The following is a 13,618-nucleotide window of genomic DNA, read 5'->3' on the forward strand; positions in this document are numbered from 1 at the left end:
GAGTTTGGCATTCCAGCCAAAGCAGGCAGCCCGCGACATCCCCCGGATTAGGAACCGGGATCTCCTGGCTAGGCGGGATGTCAGGCCTAAGTTAGGCCCGGCTCAGTGTCACTCACCAATAAACAGCAGTGGGATAAAGCTCAAGACACCCAGGCTAGAGAGGAGCTCTATGCAAGCAGGGGAGGTTCAATACATCAAACACGGCCGGTCCGCGGGCACCCCCGGGCCCTCAGGAACTCGGGACACAAGTCTGGATTCCAGCCGAGCTCAAGACCAGGCCGCAGTCTGTCAGTACTCATCCTCCTCACCCTCATCCTCCTCCCCGTCCGCCGAGTCCCTTCCAACCTCCTCATAATCCTTCTCCAGGGCCGCCAGGTCCTCCCTGGCCTCGGAGAACTCGCCCTCCTCCATGCCCTCCCCCACGTACCAGTGCACGAAGGCGCGCTTGGCGTACATCAGGTCGAACTTGTGGTCCAGGCGGGCCCAGGCCTCGGCGATGGCCGTGGTGTTGCTCAGCATGCACACAGCCCTCTGCACCTTGGCCAGGTCGCCCCCGGGCACCACCGTGGGCGGCTGGTAGTTGATGCCCACCTTGAAACCGGTGGGGCACCAGTCCACGAACTGGATGGAGCGGCGCGTCTTGATGGTGGCGATGGCGGCGTTGACGTCCTTGGGCACCACGTCGCCGCGGTACAGCAGGCAGCACGCCATGTACTTGCCGCGGCGAGGGTCGCACTTGACCATCTGGTTGGAGAACTCGAAGCAGGCGTTGGTGATCTCGGGCACGGAGAGCTGCTCGTGGTAGGCCTTCTCTGCCGAGACGATGGGCGCGTAGGTGGTGAGTGGGAAGTGGATGCGCGGGTAGGGCACCAGGTTGGTCTGGAACTCGATGAGGTCCACGTTGAGGGCGCCGTTGAAGCGCAGCGAGGCCGTGACCGAGGAGACGATCTGGCCGATGAGGCGGTTGAGGTTGGTGTAGGTGGGGCGCTCGATGTCCAGGTTGCGGTGGCAGATGTCGTAGATGGCCTCGTTGTCCACCATGAAGGAGCAGTCCGAGTGCTCCAGCGTGGTGTGCGTGGTCAGGATGGAGTTGTAGGGCTCCACCACGGCCGTGGACACCTGCGGGGCCGGGTACACCGAGAACTCCAGCTTGGACTTCTTGCTGTACTCCACGGAGAGCCGCTCCATGAGGAGCGAGGTGAAGCCGGAGCCGGTGCCTCCTCCGAAGCTGTGGAAGACCAGGAAGCCTTGGAGTCCACTGCACTGGTCAGCCTGCAGCAGAACGTCGGATATTTACCCAAGGACCCAAAAAATATCCCAAGAATATCAGATATTTATCCCTTTCAGGACTGGGATCACTATCCCAAGAAAACGGGCATTTTTCCCTGTAAGGACTGAGATAACTATCCCAAGAATACTGGACATTTATCCCTTTCAGGACTGGAATAACTATCCCAAGAATACATATATTTATCCCTGTAAGGACCAGAATAATTATCCCAAGAAAAGGAATCTTTTTCCCTGTTAGGACAGAGATAATTATCCCAAGAAAATGGATATTTATCCCTTTAAGAACTAGAGAAACTATCCCAGGAATACTGGATATTTATCCATGTAAGGACTGGGATAACTATCCCAGAAAAAAAAAAAAAAAAAGAGGATATTTATCCATTTAAAGACTGGGATAACTATCCCAACAAAATGGATATTTAACCATTTAAGGACTGGGATAACTATTCCAATAATAGATATTTATTACTGTAAGAACTGGGATAACTATCCCCAAAAAGTGGATATTTATCCATTTAAGGACCAGGATAACTATCCCAAGTAATACAGCACAAAATTCTGCTTAGAACACTCCCCAAGCATCTTAAATCCAGTTTTAACACAACAATTCTCTGCTTTTAGGACAAACGCACAAACCCAGAGCCTTTCCAAGCCCCAAACCAAATCCCAACAGCTTGGGCCTCAACTGAAGCTATTTTTTAATTCAAGACTTTTTCACTTCAAGACTCCTGCCCCAAACTCCACAATGCTGTCCAGAAGGGCGTTATTTTAGCCCAGGACAAGGGCACTATTTTAGCCCAGGACAAGGGCACTATTTTAGCCCAGGACTCGGCGTTTCCCTCACCATTTTCCGGATGCGGCTGAGCACGGTGTCGATGATCTCCTTGCCGATGGTGTAGTGCCCGCGGGCGTAGTTGTTGGCAGCGTCCTCCTTGCCACTGATGAGCTGCTCCGGGTGGAAGAGCCCGTGGTAGGGCCCTGTCCTGATCTCATCTGCACCAGGAGGAGAAATCAGCCAGAGCAGAGCACAAAGAAAGGTTCTGGGTGAGGCTGACGGAAGCAAAATCCGTGGAATGTCCAGCAGGAGGTCAGGGCACGGCCAGGGAAGGGTTGTGGGAATGATGGAAGGGGGAGGAATGGACTCACACAGGTAAGGTGCTACCAGAACTCCATCTTCACCCTCACCCAGCCTGAAATCCTGAATTAATCTGGCTTAATGAGCTAGGGCACCACAATTCCAGAGCTTTTGTGGGATCAGTTACCACAGGCAGGCTGGAGGAGAAGTCTGGAAGCTCCATCTCCATCCCCTGCTCTCCAGCACGGAAGGGACACAGACAAAACCCCTCCAGTTGACATTCCTGCCTCCTGAGGGGTTTTAAATCCACTCCATCCCAACACTGGGCACATTCCATAATCTCCTGGCTCGCTCATTAAGCTCTCCATTTGATACCTTAATGAGGTGTCTAAAAATTAAGCAGAACCCAAACAAAAGCCTGCAAAGCCTTTAATTAGGACTAATGAGTCACGGCCCAGATGGAAAGATAGGAGGAGAAGCCTGGAAGGCAGGAGCAGGTGGCTGGGTTTGGAGTCATTTCCTAAACAAGTAATTATTATTCTCTAGGGAGACACCTCAAATTGAGGTGCCACACAAACAAACAGCCAGAGATCCCAGAGGGAGCTGGAAGGGGAAGTGGGAATCTTTTGGAAGCCATCAGGCTGGAAAAGATCTCCAAGAAACAGGAGAGCCGGGTCCCACGAAGCCATGGCACGTGTGGCACCCCCCTTTGCGGGTGGCATCCGAGCCAGATGGGCCACACCCGGCCATGGAATGGTGGAATTCCAGCCAGGACCACCAAGGCTGGCAAATCCAGGACACTTCCCACCTGCTGAAGGTCCCAAAATGAGGGAACAAAGACAACTCAGGAACAGCCACGGGTTTGTCCCTCCTGGTCCCTCTAGGAGGGTAAATTCTGTCTGCTGCCAATGGCCAGGGACGTTTAACCAGAGCAGAGGAGGGGGAACATCAGGATCCTATGGAAAAAGGGTTGGGAATTACGGATAAAGATGGGTTTGGGCAAAATCCCAGCTTTACCAATGACAGTGGGCTCCAGGTCTATGAACACTGCCCGGGGCACGTGCTTGCCAGAAGCTGTCTCACAGAAGAAGGTCTCGAAGGAGGAATCCACCTGCTCCGAGTTGGGATCCATGGATTTCACCTGCTTGGAGCTGGGAATGGTCCCATCGGCCTGGATGCCGTGCTCCAGGCAGTAGAGCTCCCAGCAGGCATTGCCCATCTGCACTCCGGCCTGCCCGATGTGGATGGAAATGCACTCCCTCTGGAAAAGGGAAACAACATGGAAACGCATCCCTCTGGAAAAGGGAAACAGGGAAATGTATCCCTCTGGAAAAGGGAAACAACAGGGAAATGCATCCCTCTGGAAAAGGGAAACAACAGGGAAATGCATCCCTCTGGAAAAGGGAAACAACAGGGAAATGCATCCCTCTGGAAAAGGGAAACAACAGGGAAATGCATCCCTCTGGAAAAGGGAAACAACAGGGAAATGCATCCCTCTGGAAAAGGGAAACAACAGGGAAATGCATCCCTCTGGAAAAGGGAAATGTATCCCTCTGGAAAAGGGAAACAACATGGAAATGTATCCCTCTGGAAAAGGGAAATGTATCCCTCTGGAAAAGGGAAACAACATGGAAATGTATCCCTCTGGAAAAGGGAAATGTATCCCTCTGGAAAAGGGAAACAACAGGGAAATGCATCCCTCTGGAAAAGGGAAACAGGGAATTTCACACAGGGATAGGGATGGAAATGCACTCCCTCTGGAAAAGGGAAACATGGAAATGTACCCCTCTGGAAAAGGGAAACAACATGGAAATGCATCCCTCTGGAAAAGGGAAACAACATGGAAACGCATCCCTCTGGAAAAGGGAAACAACATGGAAATGCATCCCTCTGGAAAAAGGGAAACAACAGGGAAATGCATCCCTCTGGAAAAGGGAAACAACAGGGAAATGCATCCCTCTGGAAAAAGGGAAACAACATGGAAATGCATCCCTCTGGAAAAGGGAAACAACATGGAAACGCATCCCTCTGGAAAAGGGAAACAACAGGGAAATGCATCCCTCTGGAAAAAGGGAAACAACAGGGAAATGCATCCCTCTGGAAAAAGGGAAACAACAGGGAAATGCATCCCTCTGGAAATAGGAGAAGGGAAACATGGAAATGCACTCCCTCTGGAAAAGGGAAACAGGGAAATGTATCCCTCTGGAAAAGGGAAACAAAAGGGAAATGTATCCCTCTGGAAAAGGGAAACAAAAGGGAAATGCACTCCCTCTGGAAAAGGGAAACATGGAATTTCACACAGGGATGGGGATGGAAATGCACTCCCTCTGGAAAAGGGAAACAGGGAATTGTATCCTTCTGGAAAAGGGAAACGGGGAATTTCACTCATCCTGTGCAGGGGGATCGGGAGTTCCAGCCCCCAGAGCTCCCCTTGGAGCCATGCCAGGGATGCTGAGGGAAACAGGTGGTGTCCGCCCACCATGGAAGCTGGAGCCAGGATCAAACTGGGATCTGCTGGACACAGCATTCCTGGGAAAGGCTCTCCCAGCCCAGGGAAGGAGGAAGGAAGGAGCTGCTGGCTCCATGCTGGGGCAGGAAGCAGCTGAGCAGCACCAGCTCCCTCCCATCCCGATGGATCAGCACCAGCAGCTCCAGGCTCCTGAGCCAGGGAAAAAGAGCTCAGGGAGAAGCCAAGCTTGGAAAAGCTGAGCCAAGCTGGAGTCACAGAGGCTGGAGAAAGCAGGGAGTGCCCCGGGGCAGAGCAAGGCTCCCAGGAGCAGCTCCAGTCTGGATTTATCCAGGTCACCTCCAGCGGGCTGTGACTCCAGGGAAGCTCCAGGGAGCGGCGTCTCCTGGAGGCTCCCTGGGCGCTGCCCTGGGTAATTGGCACCTGCTGCTGCCACCACGCCACGATCAAAGGCACGGCACAGCCCCAGATCCCAGCCCAGAATCCCAGGTACTGCAGCGCTGCTTCCCAAGGGAGCTGGGGCCCACCTGGGAAGGACAGGCAGGTGTGAGCTCTGGCCTTTGGTCAGCACAGATGCAGATTCCCTCTCTCTCTAGCTCTGGCCTTTGGTCAGCACAGATGCAGATTCCCTCTCTGGCCTTTGGTCAGCACAGATGCAGATTCTCTCTCTGGCCTTTGGTCAGCACAGATGCAGATTCCCTCTCTCTCTCTCTCCTGCAGCACCAAACTGGGACATCATTAACAGGAGGCTGGGGGGAAAAACTCAAACCTTAAAACTTAAAGGGGTCAATCTCATTAATGTCCCTACGCTGCATTTTTATTTTCTCCCCAGTTACACAGGCAGGAGAAATTCCACACCAGAGGGGGCAGAAGTGAGGGATGAAATTCCCAGCTGAACACACACAGGAGTCAGTGACCCTCTCCATACCTCCCCTGCACTTGGAGAAGCTGCCCTGGAACCACAGTAAGTGCTGGCCTCATTAATTATCCAGCCCCACTGTACAACACCGGCAGGGAGCTGATCCCATTATTTGTGGGATCATCCGTGGGCAGCTGGGCTCAGGTCTCACCTCACCAGGCTGGGCCTCCCCAGGTAAGCCTGGCTTAGAGAGGGGTGGTGGGAACAGCAGATCCCAAATCTCCTGGGCACAACCGCCCAAAGTGCCCAGGAGCCTCCAGAAGATCCCAGCTGGACATCCCAGGGCACCATCCACTCACGGCAGGGAGAGGAGGCCATGGAACTTTTCCATCCCGTTCCCCAAGCGTGGATGTGCCAAGGTTTGCCCATCCCTCGAGGAATTCCAGAGGCCACCAGAGCCAGGACAGAGCAAGGCAGGACTGGATCATTCCTGGGACACCGACCCAGAGCTGCCCAAACACCCCCAGATCCCAGGGCGGGACAAGAGCCCCAGTGTGTGCAGGGATTGTTGGGATCCCATTCCTGCTGGGATCAGGGATTGTCAGGATAAGGAGTTGCTGGGATCAGGGACTGTGGTGATCCCATTCCCACTGGGATCCAGGACTGTCAGGAAAAGGAGCTGCTGGGATCCCATCCCTGCTGGGATCAGGGACCGGGGAGATCCCATTCCTGCTGGGATCAGGGATTGGGGTGATCCCATCCCTGCCAGGATCGGGAGGGGCTGGGATCCCATTCCTGCTGGGATCAAGGACTGGGACGATCCCATTCCTGCCAGGATCAGGGCAATCCCATTCCTGCTGGAATCAGGAGCTACTGGGATCCCTTTCACGCTGGGATCAGGGATTGTGGTGATCCCATTCCTGCCAGGATCAGGGACTGGGATGATCCCATCCCTGCTGGGATCAGAGGGATCCCATTCATGCTGGGATCAGGGATCAGGGCGATCCCATTCCTGCCGGGATGAAGGATTGGGATGATCCCATCCCTGCCGGGATCAGGGATCGGGGTGAGCCCATTCCTGCCAGGATCAGGGCAATCCCATTCCTGCTGGAATCAGGAGCTACTGGGATCCCTTTCATGCCGGGATCAGGGATTGTGGTGATCCCACTCCTGCCGGGATCAGGGACCGGGGCGATCCCATTCCTGCTGGGATCAGGAGGGCCTGGGATCCCATTCCTGCCGGGATCAGGGATCATGATGATCCCATTCCTGCTGGAATCAGGAGCTACTGGGATCCCTTTCATGCTGGGATCAGGGATTGTGGTGATCCCATTCCTGTCGGAATCCCATTCCGACTGGGATCAGGGATTGGGGCGATCCCATTCCTGCCGGGATGAAGGATTGGGGATGATCCCATCCCTGCCGAGATCAGAAACTGGGGTGATCCCATTCCTGCTGGGATCAGGGATCGTGATGATCCCATTCTGGCTGGGATCAGGAGCCACTGGTATCAGGGATTGTGGTGATCCCACTCCTGCCGGGATCAGGGACTGGGGCGATCCCGTCCCTGCCGGGATCAGGGATTGTGGTGATCCCACTCCTGCTGGGATCAGGGACTGGGACGATCCCATTCCTGCTGGGACCAGGAGGGCCTGGGATCCCATTCCTGCCGGGATCAGGGATTGTGGCGATCCCACTCCTGCCGGGATCAGGGATCGGGGTGATCTCATTCCTGCCGGGATCAGGGACCGGGGCCATCCCGTCCCCGCTGTCCCAGCTGCCGCCTGCTCTCCGTGGGCAGTGCTGGCTGCCCTGCCCAGCCCTGGCTGCCCTGCCCAGCCCTGGCTGCGGCGTGGTTGGGATTGTTCCCCATCCCAGCTCTTCCCTGGGACAGCTGCTCCGCTCCCAAAGCCCCATTCCCAGCACCTGCTGCACTGGCAGCGCTGGAATTCGCAGCCCAGAGCTCAGGGAACGAGAACAAAGGAAAATAAAAATGAAATATATTAAAAAATGAAATATAAAAAAATAAAGGAAATATATTAAAAAAAAATTTAAAAAAAGAAATATATTTTAAAAAATGAAATATATTTTAAAAAATGAAATATATTTTAAAAAATGAAATATATTTAAAAAATGAAATATATTTAAAAAATGAAATATATTTAAAAAATGAAATATATTTAAAAAATGAAATATATTTAAAAAATGAAATATATTTAAAAAATGAAATATATTTAAAAAATGAAATATATTTAAAAAATGAAATATGTGGGAGCTGCTGGAAGGAAAAAAGTGCAGTGGTTTATTGGAGGTTTTCCCCTCCTCTTAAATATTCCAGAGAAGTTTTTTTTTGGGATCTTCCCAACATTTGCATCCAGCTGAAGTGCCTTTTGCAGACTCTGGCTATAGGCAGCCTATTGTTGTCCAGCTGATTTTCCCTTTGGGAACACCATGTAAATATTTAACACTTTTATAGCCAGGCCAGACCAGAAACCCTCAGACTAAAGGAAAAGTTCAAAGCCAAATCCCTGGGAGCCACTTTGAAGTTTTCTCCCATTTGCAACCAGATTTTTCCCAACAAGTTGCTCCTTTGCATCCACAAAAAAAAAAAAAAAAAAAGAAAAAAAAAGTGCCAGTTGGGATCCTCTTGCCCAAAAAGTTTCAACTGGAGCAGATAGAAATAATCAGAATTCCAGATTTTTTTTTTTATTTTTTAATCCTCAACTCAAGCCACTTCAGTTTCCCAGGCTGCAAAGGTTTTGGAGCAGGGATTCCATGAAAAAACAACATGGAAAAGGGGGATTTTTATCCATTTAATATAATCCCAAGGGTTTAGAGCAGACAAAGGCAACATGGCAGCTCATTCCTAAAGAAAAAAAAAAAAAACCTAAAAGTTGTGCTTGTTGCAGCACATTGGGAGTGTTAAAATTTTAGGAAAAATGGGCAGCAGGATGAAAAATTTTGATTTTAATTCATAACTTAGTAGAGGAAAAATAAGGGGTGGATTTTTTTCCTGCTTCTACACACATACACCAAAAAAAAAATTAAAAAAAAATTTAAAACCTCAACTTTTTAAAAACTTTCCAAGTCTGCAGAGCCCAGCTCAGGAGCTGCAAACTCCGCGGGGAAAAGCACCAAGAGGCCACCGCAACAAATCCCAAGCACATCCCTCATTTTTCCCTTATAAGGAGCAAACCCCGAATCAATAACCCAGAAGGTACCGAGCAATCCCAGCAAAGCTGCTGGAAACGAAAACCCCGGGCAGGAACCAGAAGGGAGAAAAAAAAAAGGGAATTTTCAGCTCAGAAGCCTCAGGGAAAAGTGGGAAAAAATTGGAAATTTAACGCTCTTACCATGGTGAGGCTGGGGAAGATCTGAGCAAAGCAGCTGCAGCCTCTGCCTCTCCCTGCAACTTTATAGCCCAGGAAATCCTGACTCCACCTGAATTTAAAGAAGTTTCCTCCAGCTTAAAGGAGCAGAGCTCCTTTTCCTTCCATCCCAAAAAAAAAACCCCAAAAAAATCGGGATCAAATCCTGCCTAGCTTGCAGGGTTTCTCTGATTAAAGGCAGCTTTTTGTCTTTTTTCTTTTTCTTTTTTTTTATCTTTTTTATTTTTCTTTTTTTTTTTGTCTTTTTTTTTTTTTTAAGGGTTTTGTTTGAAGGGGAATACAAGTTGATTTTTTAAGCCTGGGGTTGGTTAGAAAAAGAAGGAAAAGTTCTGTGTGTTCCCAGATAATTCACTTTATCCAGCAGGAGCAACCTGCCTTTGTCATTGTTCACAGCGCTGCCGACGATATTTTTAATTTTGTCGATTTTTAGACAAAATCCTGCAAATTTTGGGGTGATTTCCCCCCATATCATCCATGATTTCAAGGGGATCTGCTGGGATTTGCACCTCTGGGATGTTCAGGTGGAGGCCCAGCCCCTCTGGATTCCTTTAGGATTCATTCTTCCCTCCTGCCAAGGATTGGGAATCACTTTTGGCCCCATTCCCATGGAATTTCCCAAATCCCATAAATACCTGTGTGGTTCTTCTGCCTTTTCCCTAATTCCTTTATTTACCTCTTCATCTCCCATTAAAAATCCCCAAATTTCCTTTGATCCATCCCAAATCCCAACAGCTCTGGACTGAGGGCAGACAAGAATATCCCAAATGGGATCGGGAGCAGGAATTTCCCCCCTTTTGTTCAGCATTTTTTGGGATTTTCTTTGGGATTCCCAGTATAAAACCCCCACTGGGAAACTGGAGCCAAATCCATGGATTGGGTGGATTTGGGGCAGGGAATGGGATCTGAGCCTTGAGCTTTCAACTCCCAGGAATTTGGGGAGAGTTTGGGGCGGGAATGTGAAGATTTGGGGAATTTTAATCCTTGGATGCGTTCCAAATCTGATTTTAGGGGTTTAACCACTGAATCACCTTTTTGGGAAATGCAAAATTCAGAGTTTTGGGGGTTTTTTTGGAGGGGAAATGGGAAGGGAAAAGGGAATTTCTGGTGGTGGCAGAGAGAACCTGCCTGGGATTTCAACTTTTCTGGAGGAAAAACGAGGAATTTCAGGGGTTTCTTCACTAAATTATGGGGTTTGGGGCAACCCCAAGCCCAAAAGTTCGGATTTTTGGGGAAAAATGTGAAGGAAAAGAAGGAATTTCTGAAATTGGTGGTGTCAGAGAGAACCTGCCTGGGATTTCAGCTTTTCTGGAGAAAAAATGAGAAAAAGAGAAAATTTCAGTGGTTTCTTCACTAAATTATGGGGTTTGGGGCAACCCCAAGCCCAAAACTTGGGATTTTTGGGGAAAAAATGTGAAGGAAAAGAAGAAATTTCCCGAACTGGTGGTGGCAGAGAGACATTTCCTGGGATTTCAGCTTTTCTGGAGAAAAAATGAGGATTTTCTGTGGTTTCTTCACTAAATTATGGCCTTTTTGGGCAGCTCTAATCCCAAAATTTTGGGCCTTTTTGGGGGGGAAATGAGAAGGACAAGAGGGAATTTCTGAAATTGGTGGTGTCAGAGAGAACCTGCCTGGGATTTCAGCTTTTCTGGAGAAAAAACGAGGAATTTCAGTGGTTTCTTCACTAAATTATGGGGTTTGGGGCAACTCCAAGCCCAAAACTTTTGGGTTTTTGGGGAAAAAATGTGAAGGAAAAGAAGGAATTTCCCGAAATTGGTGGTGGCAGAGAGACATTTCCTGGGATTTCAGCTTTTCTGGAGAAAACAGAAAAGAGAAAACAAGGAATTGTCTTTTGGGGCAATACAAAATCCAAAATTTTGGGTTTTTTGGAGGAGACATGGGAAGGAAAAGAGGGAATTTCTGGAGCTGGTGGTGTCAGAGAGAACCTGCCTGGGATTTCAGCTTTTCTGGAGAAAAAACGAGGAATTTCAGTGGTTTCTTCACTAAATTATGGCCTTTTTGGGCAACCCTAATCCCAAAATTTTGGGGTTTTTTTGGGGGAAAATTGTGAAGGACAAGAGGGAATTTCTGAAATTGGTGGTGGCAGAGAGAACCTGCCTGGGATTTCGGCTCCAGGCCGGATTTAGAAGGGAACCAAGCAGAGCCCACCCCCTCCAGAGGATTTTTATAGCCAGGGCTCACAGCTGCTGCTCCTTCCCACATCCCAAATATCCCAAATCCCCCCTGGCTCCCCACTGCTGGCACTGCTTCGATTCCCCGGGGTAAATCCTGACCCCAAACCCTTCTGGAGGTGAATTTTGGCCAGCACTCACCACAAGGCGCTGCTCGGGCTCCTCAATCGGCTTCCAAATCCAAAGATTTCGGCCCTGGGAAGAGAAAATATTGAATTTAATGGTCATTCTTTGGAATTTTTTTGGTTTTGTTTGGTTTGGGGTTTTTGGGTTTTTTTGGTTTTTTGGGGTTTTTTTGGGTTTTTTTGGGTTTTTTTTAGGAATCCTTTTGTTTCAGGGATTTTTCCCTGTGTTGGCCTAATTGGCTGAGCTGAAAAAATGGAAAAATGGGGATTCAGGCACTTCCAAACTCTGCAATTCCAGTAATTTGCTCCCAGATTTCATTGTTCACCTGCTTAAATCTGATCCCATTTTTCCATCCAACCCATCCTTTGGCTATCCACTTATTTTGTTGAATTTTTTTCTGCTGATTTTTTGTGAATTTTTTTTGGGGGGGGGGGCTGATTTTTGCTGATTTTTTTTTTTTTTTGGCTAACATTTTGCCAGGTTTTGCTAATTTTTTCTCCTTTTTTTCTGATTTTTTTCTGATTTTTTTCTGATTTTTTCTGATTTTTTGCCTGATTTTTTTACCTGATTTTTGCTGATATTTGGCTAATTTTTTGCTGGTATTTTGCTGGGTTTTGCTAATTTTTGCTGATTTTTTTTTCTAATTTTTTTTTTTTTGGCTAATTTTTGCTGATTTTTTTTTCTGATTTTTTGCCTGATTTTTGCTGATATTTGGCTAATTTTTTGCTGGTATTTTGCTGGGTTTTGCTAATTTTTTCTGATTTTTTTTCTGATTTTTTTTGCTAATTTTTGCTGATTTTTTTTTCTGATTTTTTGCCTGATTTTTGCTGATATTTGGCTATTTTTTTGCTGATATTTTGCTGGGTTTTGCTAATTTTTGCTGACTTTTTTTGCTGATTTTTTGACGACATTCTGCTGATTTTTTGCCAAATTTTTGCTGATATTTTGCTGAAATTTTTTGCTGATATTTTGCTGGTTTTTGCTAATTTTTGCTGATTTTTTTGCCATTATTTTGCTGATTTTTGCTGATTCTTTGCCAATATTTTTGCTAAGTTTTGCTGACTTTTTTGCTGATTTTTCCACTGATTTTTGCCAATTTTTAAATTATTTTTGCTGATATTTTGCTGATTTTTTCCTCTGATTTCTGCACATTTTCCTTCAGCCAAACTCCACCTGCAAACACATCCAGTAGTGGGGTGATGTGGTCACACTCCCCAAACAAAACCAATTAACCTTGCCACAAAAAAATAATTAATATCATTGTTTTAATCATAATTATTAATTAGTTAAAATATATTTTAAAACAGAGCATTTGGCATCAGCTGGAATTTTGATGTTCTTTATTGTCCTGCAAAAAAAAAAAAAAGCAGCAGCAAAAAATAACGAAAATTATTTTCATTATTTATTTATTTCTCCCCAATAAATGAATAAAAATGGGCACCAGCTCTAGCAACAATGAGGATTTATTTTGGTTTATTCCTAATTTCTGCTCCCCTCCCTTTAATTTAAGAGTAATGAGGGAAATGCTTTAAGGAAAATGTTCCATTTCAAATAATCTGGAGAAAAATGGATTTGAATTCCTTAAGGAGTTTTTCCCGCTGTTTATGGACAGGGTGAGACAAAAATGGGATTGGGAATATTCATGTAAAATTGAATTTGGAAATATCCGAGCAAAAATGGGATTTGGAATATTCATGTGAAAAATGGGATTGAAAATATCCAAAAGATTGAAAAGAGGATTGGGAATATCCAAACAAAAATGGGATTTGGAATATCCAAGCAAAACCAGGATTGGAAAAATCCACATAAAAATGGCATTTGGGATATCCATGTACAAATGGAATTTGGAACATCCAAGCAAAAAATGGGATTTGGAATATTTAAGGAAAAATGGGATTGGGAATATCCAAGCAAAAATGGGATTGGGAATGGCCATGTAAAAATGGGATTGGGAATATCCATGTAAAAATGAGTTTGGGAATATCTAAACAAAAATGGGATTGGGAATATCCATGTAAAAATGGGATTGGGAATGTCCATGTAAAAATGGGATTTGAAAATATCCAAGCAAAAATGGGATTGGAAATATCCACATAAAAATGGGATTGGGAATATCTATGTGAAAACAGGATTTGGAATATTTATGTAAAAATGGGATTGGAAATATCCAAAGAAAAATGGGATTGGGAATATTCATGTAAAAACAGGATTGGAAATATCCAT

The 13,618-nt window shown here is 47.0% G+C and overlaps 1 protein-coding gene across 1 annotated transcript; it reads right to left on the reverse strand.

Moving 5' to 3' along the window:
* Positions 1-273: 273 nt before the first annotated feature.
* TUBAL3 (tubulin alpha like 3) lies at positions 274-3,620 on the reverse strand. Its single transcript, XM_071422014.1, has 3 exons — positions 3,383-3,620; positions 2,135-2,283; positions 274-1,272 (listed from the first exon to the last, which is right to left on the reverse strand). The coding sequence occupies exons 1-3, from the start codon at positions 3,582-3,584 to the stop codon at positions 289-291; spliced, it is 1,335 nt and encodes a 444-aa protein (XP_071278115.1). The 5' UTR covers positions 3,585-3,620; the 3' UTR covers positions 274-288.
* Positions 3,621-13,618: the final 9,998 nt, after the last annotated feature.

The sequence above is a fragment of the Agelaius tricolor genome, unplaced genomic scaffold (assembly GCF_023055355.1).
Source record: "Agelaius tricolor isolate 1412-34295 unplaced genomic scaffold, bAgeTri1.0.p SCAF_3, whole genome shotgun sequence".
NCBI lineage: Eukaryota > Metazoa > Chordata > Aves > Passeriformes > Icteridae > Agelaius > Agelaius tricolor.